Here is a 24,769-nt window from a genome sequence, read left to right on the forward strand (position 1 = left end):
AACCAAAGCATGAAAAAGAACCCCCAACCCCTTTGGGAACCAATGTGTTTTGATCTTACTTTTTTGTTGTGTATCAACCTGATTCCAGATGATTTTTGACTTCCCTTCCTCTCTTCCTCTTTGGCCTCTTCTTCCTCTAGGTGGCAAAGCAGTGGTACGACTTCGAGCGCTCATCCTTTGTCTTTGTGCGGAAGCTGAGGGAAGGGCAGACCTTCACTTTCAGGCACCAACACGATTTTGATGAAAATGGTATCATCTATTGGGTCGGAACAAACGCCAAGTAAGAGCAACTTCAGCTAGCTATAAATTTAACATGAGTCTTAGTGATCGCTGATTTGCATAAATGATTTGCATCTTGCACTGCAGGTATAAATTTAATGTTATCAAATTTGTGGTTATATCATGTCAAACTAGTGTTCCTCTTACATTTTATTCAGCATACACATTTTAGAAAGAAATTAGCAGATTTTAAAATGGTTTATGTTACTGTCTTGATAGCTTGCTCAATCATCCAAATAAAGAAATCCTAGAAAGTTGATTCTGTTCATCTAGACCTAGCTTTTTCAGTATGAGAAACGTTTCGTCTACATGCACACTAGTCCGGATAAATTTTGAAAACGGCATTTTCGTCTGAAAACGCTCCACGTCCACACTAGCGTTTTCAGAGAGTTGTGCGTCCACATTGAAACGGCCGAAAACGCTTACTTTCCAGTACTGCGCATGCGTGAAGCGCAAGAAGATTTGACCTACCTCATTTCTGTCTGCCGTTTATTTACTTTCCGGCTCGTTGAAACGTCGCGGCAAAAGGTCGAGGAAAAGCACCGAGTTTTTTAAATGGACTAACAATGAGGTGGAGTTGTTGCTGCGAGTAACACAAAAGTACAAAGTTGCCAAAGCGAGTGAGAATTAAATAATTTAAAGAAAAGCTATCTGGAGCATGTACAGACTGATATTAAATCTTTAATAGGGCTGCCAAAATTTAGAGCAAACAAAACAACTGCTGTTTAATTGGTCACATGACTGCATCACATGACAAAAATGCGCCATTGTTTTAGAAAGTCTGCGTTTTGGAGTGTCCACACTGCGACGGGACAGCTCCGTTTCGAAATGTATGCATCTTCGAGAGCGTTTTCAAAACGCTGTGTTTTTCCTTGGGGAAAACGCCGTCTCAGTGTGGACGGGAGGCCAAAACGGAGAGAAAACGATGGGTTTTCAAACAAAAACGCATAAGTGTGGACGTAGCCTAAGTGACTTCTTCAGTCTCAGCTGACTGCAGGTTCCCCCACACTTATAGGGCTTTGGAGTTGATGTCACGCCGCAGCCACAAATCAAAACATACACACTGTGTTGGAAGCAGAACCATGCTTAAAATCAGCACAAAAGACAAAGGGATGTATCGCGATCGATTGCGCCCAGACGCCAAAAGACGGTACTTGGAAAAAATAGCGTGCATCTGTAATGTTGACCCGTATGAAATAAGGCAGTGGAGTGGAAACCCAGACAGCCTACCGCCGTTGTCCTATTCCGATATTTTCGTGTACCTTGTCCATGGAGTCAGCGTTGGCCGTTTTTAAGCCTCCACGTTGTGAGTATGTTGACCATATGACCAAGATACAGCTAGAGGTTGCACACAACATTGACTTCTCCTCCGGAGCTGCCCCCCAAATTGCTCTAGATGAACGATTCACGATTGATGCCAGCTGTGCGTTGCCATGTAAATAGTTTGCATTTCACGTGTACCTGCACATGTACTTGCTAAGTACATGTGAACAGGTCTTGAATAAAAAAATAAACGTACTTTTCATTTCTGTTTTATTGAAACCACTTGACAGAAAGTACAATTATTTACAATGAACTGTACATGCAACACAGCAGTTTTATGAATATTCAACAACAGCAAGTTTCATTTGGCCCTGGTTTGACGACCACACTGGGGCACATATTCACCAAAACACAGCACACCTTAACATTCCTATCAAGCAGTGTCGTGTCTTCACCCTCACATAATATAAGTAACTCCCGTCCACAGCCTCCGTGACATGGTGATTTTGTTGTTGGTCTTCTGTCAGATCTTCATCTATTACTTCTGCACTGGGCACACCTTCATACTCTGCAGCTGCATAATGAAAGCATGTAAAATAAAATTAGTGCATACACATAAGGTAAATGTACACCAGTATTCCAGGTGCGTGATTCATCTGAAGTTTATGTGCAGATTAGCGTACAATGAGCACAATTTTGTATGTTTTTGGGGTGGGGGTTACCTCCGATGGGTGCTCTTTTTCACTTTCGTTGCACTCGCCTTGCGTGCCGGTCCGAGTCTCACCGCTGCAATCCAAGCCTGACGTCTTCGTTTAGTAATATCGGATACATGAGATCCCTCCTGTTGCCTCCAGGAGGGGAAACGATGAAAAGAGAGCCCATTTCCAGCTTCTTGCCTTCCCTATCGTGTGATCTAACGTTGCAACCAACAACACAGTACGTACGAACCATAGCTGACGCTTCCGTGTGCTCTGTTTGGCCTACTGTCATGGTGGGAGGGGGCGCTCCAAAGCCCTATAGACGGTACATTTGCATAATGACTGAGGTCAGACTGAAGGAAGTCACTTGGATGAGTAATGAAATGTTTCTCCCAATGAAAACTCTACGTCCAGATAAACAGAATCATTTTTCTGTATACTTGCAATCAATGTAAAATGCTATATTTCACACTTTTCTGTTCAGTCCTTCGGTTCTTTTAAAAAGTAATGCAACGTTTTAGATGTTTACATTTAGAGCTAGGGGAGCTTTAGTGGAGTTTTTTGTTTTTGTTTTCTTTCCCAGTAAACCAATATTTTTTTTTCTTCAGGACTGCCTATGAGTGGGTGAACCCCGCAGCTTATGGCCTAGTGGTGGTGACCTCTTCAGAGGGCCGGAATCTCCCCTACGGGAGACTGGAAGACATTCTCAGTCGGGATAGCTCTGCTCTGAATTGCCACACGAATGACGACAAGAATGCCTGGTTTGCTATCGACCTCGGCCTGTGGGTCATTCCCTCAGCATACACTCTGAGGCATGCCAGGTAATAAGATGGGCGCATCATATGATGTAACACATATATCTAGATGGTAATATAGAATCTGAAATATCATGAAGGTGCTATTTACTCTCCAGATCTAACTTTGGTTTATCTAGGAATGTTGGGTGTTGGCAACGTCTGATTGCCTCTAACTGGCGTAAATTATCCTAAGCTAATCAGTTTAGATGCAAGATATTCAGTTAGGTGTTTACTTGTGTCTGGCACCAGATTACAAGTGTAAAAACTGAGCCAAATCTTGAGCTACACAAGGCGGCTAAAAACGTAATCCAGGCTAAAAAAAACCCCCAACAAATGGCTGGGTAAATTGTAGTTTTTGTCACTGCCACGGCATTAATGCACAAGTAGATCTGAATGTAATTACAGTTGTGTACTCTAAGAGATTACATTTTCTTTTATCTTTTCTTATGCCTTGATGGCAGTTTCAGCATTACTCTTTCAGGCATTCACTAGTATCAGTGCAACATTAAAATCTATAAACTAGGTCCAGAATAATGACTTGAATTTGAGCAATCTAAAAAAAATGTTAAAAAAAAAATCAATGCAGGGTCCTCTGTGAAGTACACAGAAGATCTACACATAGTTCAAAGGTTATTCATGATGGTGCCATATATGTGCAAGTTATCCATGCCAAAATCACCCCGTGTATAGTATATATTTGTTTTGGAGTACAGATAAAGCCATTTTTAGAAAAAAAGGCCCTGCTAATTTCAGCAAGTTATTGCCAAAAAGCCATTTACATGCAATTCTAATTATGGCTTTGTAGCAAGAGTCTGTCTGCTAACCCACTAAGTATTTGCTGTGATAAAATCAATAAAAAGTCTTCAAGCAAGAAACTAAGCATACCAATTAGTAATCTTAACAGAGGAGTTGATGAAACCTTGTGAGAAACATGCTCCTGTCCCTTAATTTTTTCTAACATACTGGCATCAATATCGCCATCATCATCGTTTTTCATGATTATGTCGTATAGAAAAATAAAACGTTGTCTGCCAGTTATTACCTCACGTTGTAGTGTAGAAACTACTGAAGACATCAGGAAATAAAACCAATATACCACCTGACCAAGTTGTGTGGTAACAATTCTACACCTCTTGGGGGTTTAACGGCAGCTGGCATCCTTGTACACGCAGTGCTGCCATCTTCTGTTTCAGTCCGTTATTACACTCTTAAATGCTACTACTTATTCCTGCGTCTTTTGGGATCTTACAAAGCTTCAAACGACACGTCGACTATTAAATTGGTCGTCGACGATTTTAATAGTGGCAGCCCTAAACAGAATGACACAATGAGACATTATTGAATAGAATGGGCCTACCTCCTGAGAGATATTGGATGATAAATCTAATCCATTCCATGCAATAAAACACTGAAACTGCAGGGGGGAAGAAACAAGTAGACTTTAAGACATTATGCATCCTATAACTAACATACACAGATCCTGACAAATGGCAGATATGAAATTAGCATGTCTAATTTTTAAAATATTAATCCTCCTGCAGGGGTTATGGCCGCTCTGCGTTGAGGAACTGGGTCTTTCAGGTGTCCAAAGATGGTCAGAACTGGACGACTCTTTACACCCACGTAGATGACAGCAGCCTAAATGAACCCGGGTAAGACTTTTCTCTAAATTCATTTAAACTGCTGAATAACCAAAGTCCATAGATGGTTGAAATTTTATCTAACTGTTTTCACAGGTCGACAGCCACGTGGCCTCTGGACCCATCTAAAGAAGAGAAGCAGGGCTGGAGGCACATCAGAATTAAACAGATGGGAAAGAACGCCAGCGGCCAGACACACTATCTGTCACTATCTGGACTTGAGCTGTACGGCAATGTCACTGCAGTCTGTGAGGACCAGTTGGGTGAGAACTTTGCTTCAGTTGCAGTTTGCTTCTAGTGATTGACAACCAGAGGATTTTAGTTGTTGGTGTCATTTTTGAAAATTATGTCAGTAGCTTAACATTTTATGAACCTTATCTTAAAGCCTTGCATTACTGCTCCTCCTTTATCAGGGTTTGATTTGTTTTCTTTTGCTGTTTTGGCTTTTTGTCTAAGTAACTGTCAAATTGGTTAAATGTGAGATTTTAATTTGGCTGCCTCTTTGTCCTGCAGGTAAAGCTGTGAAGGAGGCAGAAGCAAACCTTCGCCGCCAGCGCCGCCTGTTTCGTTCTCAGGTGATGAAGTACATCGTACCAGGGGCACGGGTTGTTCGGGGCATCGACTGGAAGTGGCGCGACCAGGATGGAAACCCACCTGGAGAGGGCACCATTACTGGAGAGGCTCACAATGGTAAGCAAACACACAATACCAGATGAAAGAGAAAGTGATGAACAGAAAAGAAAAAAAAACAACAATGCACCGTTTACCCAACAGCTGGTGGATCCCAGCTGGTGGATCCCGGCTGGTTTAACTGCTGTAGTGCATTTTCCAAAATGTTTTGCAGGAGTCCAGGGCCTGTACTATGAAGCGGGCTCAACCTGTTATTTCTCCTGTGCGTTCGCATGAAAGGGGTGGCGATAATGTCTGACCAGTCTAAAAGGGAGGTTTCATGTGTCGAGTGACACCTGATGAATACAGTTAAGACACGCAGTGCTACCGTGAGCTATAAATTGCACAAAAAATGCCAGATGTAGCAAAATGATACATATTAAAACTCAAATATGCACTTAACTAATAACACTTAAAAAAAAATCAGAATGTTCAATAAACACTCCAGTTTCAAATAATTAGGATATTCTGGCAATTATTTCAGGCATCAGGCTTTACAGGGTTAGTGATTAGACAGGTATTCTTGATTTGTTTTTCTGTGCTCTATGGCTGCAACTCCACCAGTGTAAGATGACTTAGAATTAGAATAAAGTACAACAAGATTTTACACATTTTCGAAATGGGTAAAACACTTAAACATACTTACGACATGCTGTAAAGGCATCAGTGAAAATGTGGCACAAAACCTTAGACCCTTCTTACCTGGGTAAGATGAAATCCTGCTTTGTAGTACAGGCCTCAGCCCTGTTGTTTCTGTCTTCAGGAACTAAAATCTAAACCCTGGCTTCAGCCTCCCCACCCAGGTCTTTGTACTGTGTAAAATATGTTTTAACACAGCAGGTTACTGAACAACTGTGTTTACACTTTTCTCCCTGCTCCCTTCTTCACCTTGAGATGTCAGAAGGATGATGTGTCAGCGGTGTTTTTTTTTTTTCTTCTTGTATTTAGCTTCATGTTCACAAGGCACATGTCACTGGTTTAATTGATCTCCACAGGGGACTGTGGTTACAGTAAAAGGTAAACAGCCAAGTGGAATCTGCATTTAGGAAGTGTTCTGTAGATAAATATCTTTCAGTTTAAATCTGTCTGTGATAGGCTGTTAGAATGAAGGGTTGAGTGTGAATTGTTGAATCTAGGATAATTGGACAGCTCCCTGATTGTGGTAACTTATCTAATTGGCTAAAGTAGGTGAAACTTGCGCATGTACACATCATTAGTCAGTTTCCCTAACAAAAACTGACATGATGAAGCTGGCAAGTGAGTTATAACTTAATTAGTTTGTAATGTTTTTTTGTAACTTTAAGCAACAACATTATATCCAGCTGAGTGGTTTTTGAAAGGGCCAGATGGGGAGGAATGGTTAGTGTTGGAGTGGATAGATTGTGGAATGTCTAGTCATACTGAAAGAAATGGGCCCTTTTCTTTCTGTAAGGTGTGAAATTAGTGAAAAATGACATAAAAATTTTAGAGATAATTTTGTTTCAGGATTTCTGGAGTCTTCCCTTTTGGCTTCAAAACCAGAAATTGCAATTCTACAATTTAACCTGGAGAGTCAGATAAGGGCAAATATCCTCTCCTCCTCCTCCTCCTTCTCTTCTTCTCCTGTTCTTTTCCTCCTCTTCCTTTCTCTTCCTATCCCATTTGTGCTTCTCACCTTTATTTTTTACCCAGATCTGATGCAATCTCAGTGAGCTGAACGAATGGATACACCACCAGCAGCTCCATTTTTTCCCCATTTCTTTTTCTAAAAAAAAAAAAATCATTACAAGCCAAGATGACTGTCATTATTTGAGTTTAATTCCTTTCATCTTTGATGCTTTGCATTTGCCAGAAGTATTTTCTACTTTTGCTTTGTCATTTTCTATGATCATGTCCATATTCTTCTCTCTTGTTGCTCCACCTGCACCCAGAACCCCACATTAGAAATTTAAACAGACAACATCAATGAGTGTGCTGTTCTTTAAAATCAAATGAAATGGCACCCTTATCGGGAATTACATGATATTTTTGCAATGTTATTTTATGTTCTGTACATTTTGTTTGTACAATACACAAAGGAAGGAACAAATGGGTTCAATAGGTTTATATTGCGTGAACTCTACTGAAGAAACATCACTTAAATATTTAGTATATTTATCAGCATAAAGTAAAAAACAGTACAGCAAATATTCACTTATTATTTATTATTTAGTTAATGTTAATTATTTATTTTTTTTAAGTTTTATTTATTTATTTTTGAGGAATGTAGTTAAAACTGTTCAATCTGTCTTTAAAAAACTCTTGACCAAACCCAGAGCCAATGCTAGAGCTAGTGCTCTAAAGAGCCAGTACGTGGTTTGATTCAGTTTCCTGCCCATTATTCCTAGTTGTGACATGTAAATGATGACCCCACAGGACCAAGGAAGCAAACTGACAGAGCTTGGAGGAAATTTAACTGTTGTGGAGTGTAGCTCAGCAGATGCTTGGCTCTCAACTCCTAAAACTGCAACAACAACAAAAAAACAAAACAAACAAAACTGAAAACCATATGATGGCACATGTACTTGTCAGTGTTGATTTAAAAAGAATGATATATTAATGAAAATCTGTTTATCTATAGTTATTGGTTAGTTAAAATAATATCCCTTCCTCTTTAAAAATTGGTTATTTGGACACATTGTTGGATCTAAGATGGGAATGTGGTAGTCAGTTAACAACTCTTTTTTTATCAGGCAAAAGATGTTTTAACACCCACACCCACAAACCCCCCAAAACAAAACACTCAAGTATAGTAATTTTCTCTCACTATACTATTCTATATTTTCTCTCAGGCTAGTTAGTGCTTTGTTTCATTGTGACTCTAAAGCAATATTTCATGTAAAGTATTTGATCTGGCCCAGTGTGGAGCTGCTCTGACTGTAAGCTGCTTCTCTGCTGTCTACTTCTCTTACTGTCTCTCTTTCTGTCTCTCTCTCGGGTCTCTGACATCTATCCGTCCGTCTCCCTCCCATCTCTCTGTCCATCCAGGCTGGATTGATGTAACCTGGGATGCTGGCGGCTCTAACTCTTACCGTATGGGCGCTGAAGGGAAGTTTGACCTCAAGCTTGCTCCAGGGTACGACCCTGAGTCGCCTGCCACAGCGCCGTCACCCAAACCTGTCTCATCCACTGTTTCAGGCCCCGCCTCCACCACGGTGGGACCCTCTGTGACGCAGGCGGCGAGCGGCGGCGGTACCACCACCACCACCTCATCATCTTCCTCCTCCACATCGTCATCCTCGCTTCAGCAGTCATGGAGCAGTCTGGTTAAAAATAACTGTCCTGATAAGGGCGGGGCCTCATCGCTTGGGGGTGCCAGCTCCTCCAGCAGAAAGGGGAGCAGCAGCTCTGTCTGCAGTGTCGCCTCCTCCTCTGACATCAGCCTAAGTTCCTCCGCTGGTTTTCCAGGTGCAGGAGGTCTGCGACTGGAGAGAAGAACTGATGGGCTAGTGCTTGACCAAGGAACCGGGATAGGAGGAGTAATGGGAGGCGGGGTTGGCTCTGATGGACATCAGCAAGAGCCAATTGTCGTTCTGTCCTCTGCAGCAGAGGGCGGATCTGGTTCAGCATCCAGCTCAGGCACACTTACTGGTGATGCATCCACCACAGCAGATGAAACCAGAAACAAAGACTCATCCACAGCAATGGCCACCACTGACCCGGCAACAGCGATCTCCATGGGGCTAGTGAGCGTGAGCTCCCCTGATGTCAGCTCGGTGTCGGAGTCATCTAGCAAGGACACGCCTTCCCAGAGGCCTATGTGCTCGGTGGCTAATGCCCGGCTATCGGTCAGCTCCCTCTTGGCTGCCGGCGCTCCCATGAGCTCCAGTGCCAGCGTCCCTAATTTGTCATCTCGCGAGGCCAGCTTGATGGAGTCCTTCGTCCGCCGCGCACCCAACATGTCGCGCACCAATGCCACAAATAACATGAACCTGAGCCGCAGCAGCAGCGACAACAACACCAACACGCTGGGCAGAAACGTCATGAGTACTGCCAGTGAGTACAGCAGGATTACTGCACTAATACTACAATATTCTTACAACATACCATTAAAAGACTGGTATTACACCTCAGTCCACTATCACGGAACATCACGGGTACTGCCAGCAAGTAAATAACTTGAGTATTACAATCTAATTATCTTTTGAGTTGGAGCTGGGGCGTATGGCAACATTGTTCAGCTGAATGGTGATACATGGTGCATATAACTTATTAAATATTTGCCACAAAAGCAATATATGAGTCGTCACAGGCACCGATTCTGAAATGCACTGATCGGTATAAAATGCAAAAAACAAACTCATGGGTAATACTTCAAAACATTTTTTTTTTTTTTTTGTCTGGACCTTCTTCAATTTTTAGTAATCTTGGTAAAATAATTTTCCATATTTCATTCTCATGTTTAAAATGTTAATCATTTCATTGTTTTAAAATTCAGGTCCACAGTTGGTGTGTTACCTAGAGTCGACGATAATAGAAACCACCACAGCAGTCAGCCCAACCACAGCCTACTGCTTTGAGAATAATCAGTGGCAGTACTTCTTCCACTAAAACGTTGCACAAAGTAGACCAGGAATTGCCTGTGAAGGTTCTCAGTCATCCAGGTCATCGTAGTCTAAGGAGCTTGGAAAGAAAAGTGTCTGGAGAAGAAGTTTCTCAGATGAGAGGTGAAACGTCTTCAAGCAACTTAAAGAAGTCCAGACGCTATTCTTTCCAAGCTCCTTAGACTACGTCTGGACTTCTTTAAGTTGCTTGAAGACGTTTCACCTCTCATCTGAGAAACTTCTTCTCCAGACGGTTTTATTTCCAAGCCCCTTACACTAGACCAGGAGTTTAAAAATCCTTTTCTCTCTCTCCCTTTTTTTTTTTTTCTTTTATAAAAACATTTTTTTTATTTTTTCCTTCTAGTTAAGTGCACTTTCCATGAGTGTGGCATATGTGTTAATGTGTTAGTATGTCATTATCACAAATCAGCAAATTTATAGTAAAACATGCAACTGTAGCATTTACTTAATCCATTGTCCATTGCTGGACCGGCACTGGGTAACCCACCGTAGTGCATGAGAGAAACATTAAAAAAATAAATAAACTGGGTCAATATGGCATGTTTGTTAATACAGAGATACATATGTTATTGAGTTGAGTTATTCTTACACATCGGCCAGCATCTGGCCAATCCAGCACCTTTCACTGTTTATACCGTTACACCCCCCCCCCCCCAAAAGAAAAAAACCCCCAAAAAAACCAAAACATCAGCCCATAAAAACAAAAAAACACCCTATGGTTGTGCCATCAGTTAACCCTTGGCGTGCCAGCTGTGGCACGTGTGCCCAGGTTTGCTGACCCCTGTACTAGATGAATAATGGAGTGGATTAGAGTTTTACACAAACTAATAATGACACTTAGTAACAAATAAAGTTCCCAAACTGGGTCAGTGAGGCGGAGACCACAGGATGTGTGTTTAGAATTGCTTTTAAAATTAGGAACGGATGCACTATTTACTCAGAGGGCACGATTCAGTAAGCTGAGTTTGCTGTTTGAATGGCTGTGTGAAGATGCTTGTTCTCAGCTTCAAATATTATCTCGTAGTATTTTTAAGCCCAAAGTTACTCAGACCACATGTGGAGGATCGTTCCTCTGGATCACTGGGTAAACCGCATGAGCTGCCTCCAGCCAATCAGCTGTTTCCAGTTAGATGACTGGAGCATAACGAGCTTCACCTGCTGCTTTGTTTCTTTGGTTTCTGACAAACTAACCACCATTTGTTTGTTTTTGTGTGTGTGTTTGTTTGCAGCTTCTCCTCTCATGGGTGCTCAGAGCTTTCCTAACCTCACCACCACTGGCACCACCTCCACCGTTACCATGTCCACCTCCATAGTAACCAGCAGCAATAATGTAGCCACAGCCACCACGGGTTTGTCGGTGGGCCAGTTACTAAGCAACACCCTTACAACCAGCCTGACGTCTACATCCAGCGAGAGCGACACGGGCCAGGAGGCCGAGTTCTCTCTCTATGGTTGGTGACCACACTCTCACTCACTCACTGAGCCTGCTTCAGCTAACTTGTGCTGCCTATTGTCTCTCATATAAGTCAGCACACTGGTTACCTGAACTGTGTAAAAGTTAGCAGATAGGAGCATAGAGCTTAGCCTTAATTTTATTTGTAAATATAACAGAAAAGAAAAACATAGAAATCATTTTCAGCTTGATGGTGAAAATCCCCTTGAAAATCTTAACAACTGGCATCTTGGAGACAGGTTGTTTCGCTCTCGTCCTGTGAGCCCTTACAATGCATATCTTGACGCAAATCTTTAAACCAAGTAGTTTTGCTTTTAAACATAATCATATATTTAAGCAAAGTTATTAAAGGCAAACGGTGACACTAACACTTGTTCCCAGGTTCACGATCACGTTACTACAGCGGTCCCCAACCCCCGGGCCTCGGACTGGTACCGGTCCGTGAGTCGTTTGGTACCGGGCCGCAAGAGTTGAGGCTCAGGTGTGAAATGTATGGTTTTCAGGGGTTTTTTTTTCGGTTTTCAGCATTAGTTTGTTATCGTTTTTATCGTTAACTCAGTTTTCCTGGGTCTTTTCACGTGTGTTATGAATAAATCTTCTTTTTTTCGGTACCGGTACTAGTTTTATTTTGTTGTATTTATCCGCGACACCTTAAAGGCCGGTCCCTGAAAATATTGTCGGGCATAAACCGGTCCGTGGCGCAAAAAAGGTTGGGGACCGCTACGTTACTACCTCCCTGCTTGTGTGTGTACATGCTCTTTAGAACAAGTCATAACACCAGTTACATCTTTATAATAGAAAACGTGTAGAGATCATTAAAACACATAAACATTGATCATTTAAGACTGTCTTTGCATGTCTTTGTATAATATGTATAGTAACTGGTTGGATTTGGATAAACCGGACCAGAATTAACCAAACCTAAGCTCATGTTTCTAGAATTTATCAACATGTGTGCCAAGCGCCATCTTCCCCTCTTTCCCTTATTCTCAGTTGTTTAACCGACTTCATGTCCATCCGCTCATTTTCTCTCCCTTTAGACTTTCTGGACAGCTGCCGTGCCAACACACTGTTGGCTGAGCTGGACGATGAGGAGGACCTCCCAGAGCCTGATGACGATGATGACGAGAACGAAGATGACAATCAGGAGGATCAAGAGTATGAGGAGGTCCTGGTACGTAAATAGATCTGGGCTTATTTTAAAGATTTGGGTTTTTTCCCCCCGATGATTCAAAGATGATCTCTCGCTGTAGCTGTGGATGTTTTGTACAAAAGCCCTTCAGAGGGGTGACTATGTCACTGCTGTTCTGCAGGAAGAGGAGGAGTATGAGACCAAAGGAGGACGCAGGAGGACATGGGATGACGACTTTGTCCTAAAGAGGCAATTCTCTGCTCTGGTTCCTGCCTTTGACCCCCGACCAGGAAGAACCAATGTCCAGCAGACCACAGACCTGGAGATCCCTCCTCCAGGTAAAAAAAAAATGCAAAGGAGGAAGTGTTTGCTCATGACAGGACTATAAGCTAGTTTCTGTAAATGCTGTTGTTGGCATTTATTTGTTATTTTGTTAGTTGTCAAAGCTTTGACATCACGGCAACATAACTGATCGGTGATAGTCCTGCAGCAATGCTAATATGATTTTATTTAAACAGTAATTAATATTAGAAAAATATTACTTCTAATGTCACATATCCTATTCTTCTGTGGCGTTTTAATGACACGGACTGGTGATCAGTTAAATGGCAGGTGCCTCCTGTTGTTTATCTGACCAACCACTGAACTAATAATTGCAGTACAGGAAATTAGTTTTAAGTTCATTTTTCATTTTGTTGAATAAAAGTTCTATGTTATGATGGACCCAACTGATTTGTTTTCTCAATGTAGCATATTCTGTTTAACACCTTGTTGATGTTAAAGGCTGAAACGGGTAGAGAGAGTATTTATGGATATTAATGGAGTAGTATAAATAGAAGATATTTAACCAAAAATACAAGTCAGGAAATGAGGACTGAAAGAATCCTTGAGGCTATAGAACTTGCACAGAAATTTTGACTACTGGTGTAGAAATCTTTTTCAGAGTTCAGTTGTTTATTTGAGATCTTAGTTAGATCTGAAATCATCATTCTTTCAAAGAAAAATAAACTCTTTTATGAAAGGTCTGCAGTGTAATGTTCCATCCATGTTTTTAAAAAGGGGTTTCTCTGTCTCCCTTGGTCCAGGGACTCCTCGATCCGAGGTTCAGGAGGAGGTGGAGTGTGCTCCCTCTCCTCACCTCGCTCTCACCCTTAAGGTAAGATAAATTACTTGGTGCTCAAATGAAAAGTTTTTTTTTTCCCTTAAAATAATTATTTCAGTTTAATCAGCAGAAGACTTTGAGTATATTTTGTAGGATACAGTCAGTTCCTTTCCCAGCTGTCATTGGTGATTCATCCACAGAATACTCTTTCTTTTGCCCAGTCTATCAGTCTGTCTGTGCGATCACAGGATGGTCACAATGTTTAAGCACGTTTGTATCCTCAGATTTTTGCAGTGCTGTGCAAAAATTGCCATGGTAGTTGATTTAACAAACAAACAAAAAATACCCTCATGTTGCATTTAAAATGAAAGTTAATTGGTACCAAAATAATTTTAGGAACATATTCAGTTTTATATCATTTATCCTTTTCCTTTATTGCGTGTATATTTTTGGAAAAGAGTTGTTGTATCTGTCCTGTCTGTGTGTTCAGGTGGCTGGGCTGGGTACAACCCGGGAGGTGGAGCTTCCTCTTACCAACTACAGGTCCACCATCTTCTTCTATGTCCAGCGGCTGCTGCAGCTCTCCTGCAACGGAGCTGTCAAGACGGATAAACTGAGGCGCATCTGGGAGCCCACGTACACGTAAGAGAGGAGACATCTGATGCAAACTTTACTGCATTTGACAGGTCTTGGACAATTGTTGACTTCTGTTTTTAATGCAGGATAATGTACAGAGAGCTGAAAGACTCTGATAAAGAGAAGGAGAGTGGAAAGATGGTGAGTCTGTCCAAGTTTTCTCTTTATGTCTGACGGATGTCTGATGTCTCTTCATTGACCTCGGATCTGTTCCTCTTAACAGGAGTTTTGTGAACACAGCATTGGGGTCGGGGGCCGTTCTGGTGGCCTGAGCCCCAGTTCAGTTTCAGCCAATCAGAGCAGTGAGATTCTGGGCGGTGCCAGGGAGGTTGCGCAGGCAAAGGCAGGATGCAGCCAGAATGCCTGTGGAGTGGAGGATGTCCTGCAGCTACTGCGGATCCTCTACATCATCGGAGGAGACTCGGCTGCTAACACGCGCACGTTGCAGGAGGGTACGAAAACACTCAGTTGCACACTGGAACACACTGCTTTTATGCTACTGGGTCTAATGTACACGCGCATTTTCCTTAAATCTGTAGCATTTTTGGGGACTTTTGGGACTATAAAATACATGAAAACAAAACAGTTTATTCAACATTTCCACTTTAACCACATTAATGATTATATGTAGTACCTGCATTTGGAATGAAATTGGGTAAATGAGAACGGTGTGTTGGACAATCCTTAGGCAAATGAGAATTTTGCCTAAGGATTGTCTAAGAACAACGTGGACAATTAAGCTTAGCTTTAATTCAACAGACAAAAGAGCTAACTAGCAGCAGTGATATAGCCTGACTTGGCAGAGGACTTCTTAGAGAAGTGACGAACGTAAGAACTGATGGAATACTGTGATGACAGAGGTGTATGGGTGCAGACAAGGCTGTACATATCTTATCACAGGTCATCAGGTGTGAATACGCTTCTACGGAATACGGAAACGTGACGGTGTAAAATCCTCGTACTATGGGTATTGTACTATGTCTGTTCCACATGCATGGCAGAAAGCAAGTAATACAACACAGCGTGATCTGACATCAGCCACTATAATCTGTCAGCCCCTAAGTGCAAACTTAGTGTGATATCCACTATCAGGTATTGTATCAATGTATGGTTAAAATATGACAAGTGTTTTAAGTGGTGAGTAGAATTAGAAAAATGTTATTTAAATGACTGTAGAGTGCATGACACAATGAGAATATGTGACAGTATGTGACAACTTTATCCCAAAGAAAAACAAAAATCTTCATTTAAAAAAAAAAAAAAGTGTAACTGTCTTTTAGCTCTTTGACCTTTTCTTTAGCACAGTGCGTAAACATCAGAAAATGCTGATTGCCAATAAATACGTCAACAGAGCCAATGTTTGTCAATATCAGCTATAAATCCTCCTGCTAATTAACAGTGGTCAGCAGAGGCTACTGTGCATGATTCTCCATTGGCAATGCACTGGCTGTAGAGAGCTACAAACATCATGTCTGTTGCCAGATCGAGGATATAAAGGATATAAAGCATATGGTACTGTGTGGGCCACTCTTACTCGTGCTCTTGTTGGTCGATCAACCAGCCATGGAGAAGAGTTGCTTAACATACAAAGAGTTCAGTTCATTTTTATTTCAAACACGCCTGGTGTGTCAAGAGACACTTTTTGCTCTTTTGTATTCTGACGTTTCTCCTGCTGCTTTAATTTATGATCGGGATACACTGTTAAACATCAAAGACTCAATGGAGATCTACTGTGACAGCTGGGACAGCTACAGAAAAACCTTTCCTCCTCCTCTGGAGTGTTCCGCACCTGACTGCGTGCTACTGTGCACAACCCGCGGCATTTACACCCTCAAGAGACGAAAAAGGGGAACAAGGGCCGGCGTCCAGGTGAAACGGAGAAGGTACTGGAGGCTAGCTGCTTGGCTGTGGGGTGACTCTCGGTGCCTGCGACCAGTTCCTCTCCTGTCCTTTGTTGGGGATGTTACGCCGCCGCCTGGGACCCGAGCCCCATGGCTCGAAAGCAGTTTGCTCACTCTGTGTCCGTCATCCATTTTCCGTTTTGCTGGTGACAGCTACGTCTGCTCATCGATCAAGGTTTTTCCCAACTCTGGAGTCGCCGCCCTGCCCGGCAGGTCCACAGGTTTGCACAGGTGTTTAATTCAAGTACCGCTGCAGTCAGCTGTAGATTCTGCAGATAAACTGTCATCAATTCGGTTCGCCCTGCTTAACGTTCGCTCTATAACGAACAAATCATTTATTCTAAATGATCTTTTTATTAAAGAGTCTCTAGATTTTATGTGTCTGACTGAGACTTGGCAGCAAAATAAGGATTACGTCCACTTGAATGAAATCTGCCCGTCTGGCTGTTCTGTCATTGGAACTCCGCGTCTTTTAGGACGTGGTGGAGGACTTGCTGCTGTTTACCAGGACAAACTCATATGCAAACTGGTGACCTCGGACTTCTTTTCTTCATTTGAGTCACAGATGATGAAGGTCGGTTCTCTGAAAACCTTTTACTGTATTTTAATCTATCGACCTCCTGGACCTGCTGGGGTCTTTCTAACTGAATTTAATGACCTTCTGACATCGATCATTAAACTGGAGAAGGTTGTAATATTGGGAGACTTAAACCTTCATATTGATGACGCTTCCTGTAACACTGCTGCTGAGCTCATCACTATCACTGAGTCTTTTAACTTTAAGCAGCATGTTTCTGGCCCCACACATACGAAGGGCCACACCCTTGATCTTGTTTTCTCCCTGGGTTTAAATATACATGATGTATGTGTGGAAGATGTCCATGTGAGTGACCATAGTTGTATATTCTTTAATTTGTCATTTTACGTGGATCCTTCACCTCCTAAATTGATGATCCAAAGGCGGATTATAAACCAGGATGCTGCTAGAAGGTTTTCTGCCATGTTTGTCCCTCGCATGGCTCAAAATGATATGGATTCACTTATTTTGTCTTTTAACAATCAATGTAAATCTATTTTAGATACGGTGGCACCTCTGAAACTAAATGTTGTCCATTCTTCTTCAAATTTCTGTCCTTGGATAAATGAAAGTATTCGAAATTTTAGGAGATATTGTCGCAAATTAGAACGTTTATGGAAGGCTTCCAAGCTTGAGGTCCATAGGGTACATCTCAAGGAATCAATTTTCTCACTTAACGACATGATAAAAAATGCCAGAACGGAATATTTTGCTAATCTAATAGCTTCAAAAAAGAAAAATCCCAGAGTATTGTCTCTCCTGATATTCCTCATGTACCAGTCTATACTAAATCTGATTGTAATGACTTTTTAAACTATTTTGTTAATAAGGTTGCTGCTGTCAGGTCTAATATTTCTCCATCATCCTCTCAGTATCACACTGACACGTTGCTTACCTCTGATACCTGGTCCTCTTTTACTCCTGTTACCTTACAGGACATCAGTGCTCTGCTTGGTCGAATGAAACTGACTTCAAGCCACCTTGATGTACTTCCTCCATCATTTTTCATTAGTGTGTTTGATTCTATTGGCCCCTGTATTCTGGAAATAATTAATACTTCTCTGTTCTGGTTATGTTGGATCTCAGCTCTGCTTTTGATACTGTTGATCACAGCATCATGATAAATAGGCTGAAGGACTTGTTTGGGATTACTGGTGTTGTTTTAAAATGGTTTATGTCGTATCTATCTCAGAGATCCTTTACTGTCTGTATAAATCATGTGCTGTCGGAAACATCAGTTCTGCCTTCTGGGGTACCTCAAGGATCTGTTTTAGGTCCTATTCTCTTTTTGCTGTATATACTCCCTCTAGGCCACATTATCAGACGTTACAGTAATATTTCTTATCATCTCTATGCTGATCACATTCAGTTGTACTGTTCTTTCAAAGCTTCTGAGTAGTTTAAATTGTCTTGTTTAAATAATTGTCTGTCAGAAATCAAACAATGGTTAAATGACAATTTCCTTCAGTTAAATGCAGATAAAACAGAAACTTTGATTATTGCACTGGATCACATGCTCTCAGAAATTAGGCAGCATATCAGTTCTTCAGACCCTTCATTTCAGTCGAGTCTCAGAAACTTAGGTGTTATATTTGACAGTTCAATGTCTCTTGAGAAACACTCTAAACACTTGTCCGGAACTGTTTTTATCATCTAAGAAACATTTCTAAACTCAAGCTACTGGTGTCAAAGGCAGAACTTGAGATGATTATTCATGCTTTTATCTCTTCTCGTTTGGATTTTTGTAACGGTCTTTTTACGTGTCTCAACAAATCAGCTCTGGATCGCCTTCAGTCTGTACAGAATGCAGCGGCAAGACTTTTAACTGGTACAAACAAGAGGTCACACATTACTCCAGTTTTGGCTTGTCTTCATTGGTTGCCTGTAAATTTTAGGGTTCATTTTAAAATTTTAGTTGTAACTTTTAGAGCTCTGCACGGTGAAGCTCCCCAGTATATCTCTGACCTGTTGAAACCTCATGCTTCATCCCGAGCACTTAGGTCTTCAAGTCAGAGGCTACTGGTGATCCCACGTACTAGGTTTAAAACACGTAGGGATCGAGCTTTTCAGGCACTGGCACCTAGGCTGTGGAACTCTCTGCCGTTGTCTTTACGCTGTCTAGACTCTACTGACTCCTTTAAAAAGCAGCTGAAGACATTTTTATACAAACGGGCTTTTAATTAATTTTAACTTGTATGTCTGATCTTATTGTAAAGCACTTTGTGATTTTTTTTTATTTTTTATTTTATCTGTGAAATGTGCTATATAAATAAATTTTACTTACTTACTTAGTTCACAATCGTTACAAAATATCATTCCATTCTTTTGTTTGAAAAGGAGTAGGCAGAAGTATACACTTATTAGTCCCTACTTGAAGTGAAAACCAGTTGTTTAAAAACATGAAAAGTGTGTGCAACCACTCTCTGTACTTTCCATAATGTATTTTTCCACCCACATTATTTTATGTATTTTTTTTTTTAAGTTTCAAGATGTGTGGTTTTTTTCTTCATGGTAAACTCTACTGTTGCTCCCTTCCCTATTCTGGTCGGCTAGTCAACCAGTGGTATTCAAGTTATGTGCTTTCAGGTTTCCAGGGTACTGGACGGGAGTATGTGTAGGTTTGCAGTCTGCCGTCTCCCCTTTGTAAAATATCTTTAGAAAGGGGCAATACCATGGTATGATAAACTAGCTTCAAGGAAAAGGTTAAAATAGTTGCTTATGTTGAAATGTTTGCATGGTTGTATTTGTTAAAAATGGGGACTTAACTTGGAGGTTTGAGGGGGGAATGGGGCTCTCATTTCAAAATCTTGAAATTGTGTTTGCAGATATAGATGAGCTTCAGTTCAATGCATCTCCTGAAGATTTCACCAGCAAAAAAATCACTACAAAGATCCTGCAACAGATTGAGGTCAGTTTGTTCCATTTTTGTCATTTCATCAATCTGAAAATTTCAAGACTTCCTTAAAAAAGACTTCTTGAAAGTCTCTAAAAAGTTGGCCTTTCAATATTGTCAAAAATCACAACTCCCTTTTCTGTTAACATAATGTGTTGTAGTGCACAACGTGCAACACCAGGTTTCAGTATAGTGATTAAAATGTGTAACCTGCTGAAACCTCAGACAATTATGGTGGAAAAAACCCTAAATGCAATACAAGCTCCAGTGAGTGCTATAGTTCATTAGTTAACGATGTCAGGTTTTAATTGAATGTTTTGGTTTCCCAGGAGCCTCTAGCCCTTGCAAGTGGAGCGCTGCCCGACTGGTGTGAACAACTCACCTCCAAGTGTCCTTTCCTCATCCCTTTTGAGACCCGACAGCTCTATTTTACCTGCACTGCTTTTGGAGCCTCCAGGTGAGTGTGATACAGGAGTAAACAAACATACCACACATAACTTGAGGCATCTCAGCTCAGTTTTATTTGTATAGCTCCAGTCCATAGCAGTAGTTCCCTCAAGACACTTGATATTACAAGGGAGAGACCCTCACAACACAACTTAAAAATGTGCTCCTTTGTGCTTATAACATAAAAATAAAGTAAAATAATAAAATAAAATCGACAACAATTTCTTTTGTTATCGATTTAAATGTGACTCTTTGAAAACATCATTTTATGACTGACAGATTTAGCATTTTGGTCTTCAAAGACGGTAGAAAGTCCCGTTATCGACATTTGAATTTGGCCTTTTTAAAGTTTAACCTTGAAGACCACGTCCTGTTGGTGTACTTCCAACACTCTGGCCTCTGACCCCACTCTGTCTGCAGGGCAATTGTGTGGCTCCAGAACCGTCGAGAGGCAACCATGGAGCGTTCTCGGCCGTCCACCACAGTGCGGCGGGACGATCCTGGTGACTTCAGGGTGGGTCGACTGAAACATGAACGAGTGAAAGTTCCCAGAGGAGAGACTATGATGGAATGGGCTGAGTCCGTCATGCACATCCATGCTGACCAAAAGTCTGTGCTAGAGGTGAGAGGTGGTTTGTTTTTAACAAATCACAAAAGAAAACCTTCTGTGTCTACTGCTAGATTTGCAACATGCATTACAATATTCGGTCCGTGGCATGCCAGGCTAAGTGTGTCTGTGTGTGTTTCCAGGTGGAGTTTCAGGGTGAGGAGGGAACGGGTCTCGGTCCAACTCTGGAGTTTTATGCTCTGGTGGCTGCAGAGTTTCAGAAAACGTCACTGGGAATCTGGCTGTGTGATGATGACTTCCCTGACGATGAGTCACGACAGGTCAGTATTACCACGTTCACAAAGTGACAGGTTTAAAAGTAAAGTTGGTGAAGAATCCCATTCTGTCATATTAGGAGACATTAAAATGAGGATCAAACAATGAGGTTAGTATGGCAAAATAATAATAGAAAAGGGTTGTTATTGTTGCTGTTATTATTATTATTATTAGTAGTAGTAGCAGTAGCATTAGTGTTATATATTTAAATGTTGTAATGTCAGTGCTAGTCTGTCTTAGTAGCTGTGATCAAATTTGAAGGTGGCATTAAAAGCCAGTGGTCATTAAGCAAGGGAAAATAATGTAAGTTTAAAAATAGGGATAAATTTATCAAACAGTGACAGTGATGATGCTTTTTTTATGTAAGAAGTAGAGATGGCACGATACCACTTTTTTATGTCCAATACCGATATCATAAATTTGGATATCGGCCGATACCGATATGAATCCGATATAGCGTGTTTCTAATAGAGATGGACCGATCCGATATTACGTATCGGTATCGGTCCAATACTGACCTAAATTACTGGATCGGATATCGGAGAAAAATAAAAAATGTAATCCGATCCATTAAATATCACGAAAGCACCTCACAAAACTTGCAACACGCCGTAACTCACCTCAGAACGTTAGCACGTCGGAGCAGTATGCATCACGTGATAGAGCGGCTGTGGCATGCGGGACCTGTCGGTGGTCTGGATAGCATTTGGAGCTTCGCTAGCAACCCGGCATTTCATCTCCGACAAAGTTATCCCCGAGAGAAGTAAAGCAAGTGTGTAAGTCCATCTCTGAATGTTTGTAAAGCATTCCTGCGTTAAGCTTACCAAACGATATATGGAGCGACTGCCTCTTCTGGCTGCTACTTCAATCATGAAACTGCTTAATGATCAGCTGATCGGCTTTTCTGTCGCGAGTCTGTCTCTCTGGTTTGTTTTTGGCCCACTTTGCACCAGAAAGAGGAAACCAGCGGCTGAACAACAGCAGCACGTTTAAGCTTGATCAGCTGTTGTTAGAATTTATTTAATATTACTTTCTACTCGAGGATCTTTTTCTACGTAGCTGACGGCTGGTAACTGTGCAGGGGCGGATCTAGCAAAGTTTAGCCAGGGGGGCCGATAGGGCATTAACAGGGAAAAGGGGGCACAAAGACATACTTTTCTTTCTTATTCTCATTTAAAATGTCGAGCTTTTAATAAATAATTATCCGAATCTTACACCCAAAGTTTTAATTTGATGTAAAATGAATAGAAGTCAATTACTGTATATAGTGACTATTAAGTCTAATATATATACCCTAGTAAGCTATAGTACTTTTTCCTTTGGGAAGGTACCATCTGTGCAGTCTGCAATTTTGTTGAAGAAAGATGTTGAATCTATTTAATATTTCTTGAAAAATAATTGATTTCTGTGCATTTTTTTTCACACTGCATCAAATTAAGGTTGATTACGTTGATTAAGCATCATGAGGTGGAGTGTGAGGGGTGGTTCCCTATTTTTTATTTATTTATTTTTGTTGTTGCTGGGAGTTGGAACCCTATTAGTTAGGTTGCTTAATATTTATGCTAAGTACTCTTTAAAATACCAGAATAGGGAGGATGGTGTAGGTTTAAGTTTATTAGATTGATCAGTATTGCTGAACTATGAAATATTTTTTTTTTTTGCATACAGGTATAACAGAATAGCTTTAGTGTAGTTGTTGTTTTAAACTTGAGTATGAACTTATACAAAATGCAGCAAGATATTTAAAAAACAGTTTTGTTGATTAAAAAACACTATATCGGATTCATATCGGTATCGGCAGATATCCAAATTTATGATATCGGTATCGGTATCGGACATAAAAAAGTGGTATCGTGCCATCTCTAGTTTCTAATCAATAAAACTGTTTTTATAATATCTTGTTGTTGTTTTTTTTAACTTCAGTTTGAGCTTATACAAAATGCAGCAACACTAAAGCTATTCTGTTATACCTGTATGCAAAAAATACACTGCACCCAAAATATTTCATAGTTCAGCAATACTGATCAATCTAATAAACTTAAACCTGCTCCATCCTCCCTATTCTGGTATTTTAAAGAGTAAGCAACCTAACTAATAGGGTTGCAAACTCTCAGCAAAAAAAAAAAAAAAAAAAAAAATAGGGAACCACCCTCCACCTCATGATGCCTAATCGACGTAATCAACGTTAATTTGATACAGTGTGAAAAAAAATGCACAGAAATCAATTATTTTTCAAGAAATATTAAATAGATTCAACATCTTTCTTCAACAGAACTGCAGACTGCACAGATGGTACCTTCCCAAAGGAAAAAGTACTACAGCTTACTAGGGTATATTAGACTTAATAGTTAATATATACAGTAATGGACTTCTATACTTTTTACATCAGATTAAAACTTTGGGTGTCAGATTCAGATAATTATTTATTAAGAGCTCGACATTTTAAACGTAGAAAAGGATCCTGGTGTAGAAAGTAATATTGAATAAATTCTAACAACAGCTTATCAAGCTTAAACGTGCTGCTGTTGTTCAGCTGCTGGTTTCCTCTTTGTGGCGCGAAGTGGGCGATAAACAAACAAGAGAAACAGACTCGTGACAGAAAAGCCGATTAGCTGATCATTAATCAGTTTCACGTTTGAAGTAGCAGCAGGAGAGGGAGGGGGAGAGAAGAGGCAGTCGCTCCACATATCGGTTGTTAAGCTTAACACTGGAATGCTTTACAAACATTCAGAGATGAACTTACACACTTGCTTTACTTCTCTCTGGGATCACTTCCTCGGAGATGAAATGCCGGTTTGGTAGCGAGGCTCCAAATACTCAACCAGACTGCCGACAGGTCTCCCACGCCACAGCCGCTCTATCACGTGATGCATACTGCTCCAAGGTGCTACGGTTATGAGCCGAGTTATGCCATGTCGCAAGTTTTGTGAGGTGCTTTTTTGATATTTAATGGATCAGATTACATTTTTTTTATTTCTCTCCGATATCCGATCCAGTAATTTAGGTCAGTATCGGACCGATACGTAATATCGGATCGGTCCATCTCTAGTAAGAAGTACCACAAAAAGTAAGTTTTAAAATTAAGGAGAAAACCCCCCAAAAGAGCCTTGATTCCTCTTTGCCACAGCAGGAATCTTCAGTGCCTTAGCTCATTTTAAAGTAACAGATGAGAATTAACAGATGTCCCTCTTATGTTTGTCTCAGGTGGACCTGGGTGGTGGACTGAAGCCTCCCGGTTACTATGTGCAGCGTTCCTGTGGTCTATTTCCAGCTCCGTTCCCTCAGGATAGCGAGGAACTGGAGCGAATCACCAAACTCTTCTACTTCCTGGGCATCTTCTTGGCCAAGTGCATTCAGGACAACCGGCTGGTCGACCTACCAATATCACAGCCCTTCTTTAAGCTGCTCTGCATGGGGGACATCAAGTCTAACATGAGCAAGCTGCTATACCAGTCTCGAAGCTCACCGCAGGGTAACGACCCTGAGCGGCCCCACCTGCAGCCCTTCCTGCTACTGTCTGAGGTACAGTCTGAAGCATCGACTGAGGAAAGCCAGGAGACTTACTCAGTGGGCAGCTTTGATGAGGATTCCAAATCTGAGTTCATCATGGACCCACCAAAACCAAAACCTCCAGCTTGGTACCACGGTATCCTGACCTGGGACGACTTCCAGCTTATCAACCCACACAGGTCTCGAGACAGTTTTTAATGTTTAGCGTTCTCACAGTCAGCCTGAAAGCTCATGTTTTACCCAAGCAGGTCACCCTCTAGCTCACTGCTGAACCTGAACACATCCCGTGACATGTAGTACTGCTGA

The 24,769-nt window shown here is 41.2% G+C and overlaps 1 protein-coding gene across 4 annotated transcripts in view; it reads left to right on the forward strand.

The window, feature by feature from the left end:
- Window positions 1-24,769, forward strand: part of hectd1 (HECT domain containing 1) — a 46,089-nt gene that overhangs the window by 17,904 nt on the left and 3,416 nt on the right. The window contains exons 21-38 of one of the 4 annotated variants that reach the window (XM_014407579.3): window positions 141-280; window positions 2,849-3,061; window positions 4,579-4,689; window positions 4,774-4,940; window positions 5,191-5,367; window positions 8,353-9,360; window positions 11,159-11,380; window positions 12,423-12,556; window positions 12,696-12,852; window positions 13,600-13,670; window positions 14,107-14,258; window positions 14,339-14,393; window positions 14,476-14,704; window positions 19,556-19,638; window positions 19,953-20,080; window positions 20,491-20,692; window positions 20,821-20,958; window positions 24,158-24,642. In XM_014407579.3, the coding sequence (XP_014263065.1) occupies window positions 141-280; window positions 2,849-3,061; window positions 4,579-4,689; window positions 4,774-4,940; window positions 5,191-5,367; window positions 8,353-9,360; window positions 11,159-11,380; window positions 12,423-12,556; window positions 12,696-12,852; window positions 13,600-13,670; window positions 14,107-14,258; window positions 14,339-14,393; window positions 14,476-14,704; window positions 19,556-19,638; window positions 19,953-20,080; window positions 20,491-20,692; window positions 20,821-20,958; window positions 24,158-24,642 (3,872 nt within the window). The remainder of the gene's footprint in view (window positions 1-140; window positions 281-2,848; window positions 3,062-4,578; window positions 4,690-4,773; window positions 4,941-5,190; window positions 5,368-8,352; window positions 9,361-11,158; window positions 11,381-12,422; window positions 12,557-12,695; window positions 12,853-13,599; window positions 13,671-14,106; window positions 14,259-14,338; window positions 14,394-14,475; window positions 14,705-19,555; window positions 19,639-19,952; window positions 20,081-20,490; window positions 20,693-20,820; window positions 20,959-24,157; window positions 24,643-24,769) is intronic. The other 3 variants (XM_014407580.3, XM_014407581.3, XM_014407582.3) reach the window with 3 other exon arrangements.

The sequence above is a fragment of the Maylandia zebra genome, linkage group LG19, assembly GCF_041146795.1.
Source record: "Maylandia zebra isolate NMK-2024a linkage group LG19, Mzebra_GT3a, whole genome shotgun sequence".
Lineage (NCBI taxonomy): Eukaryota > Metazoa > Chordata > Actinopteri > Cichliformes > Cichlidae > Maylandia > Maylandia zebra.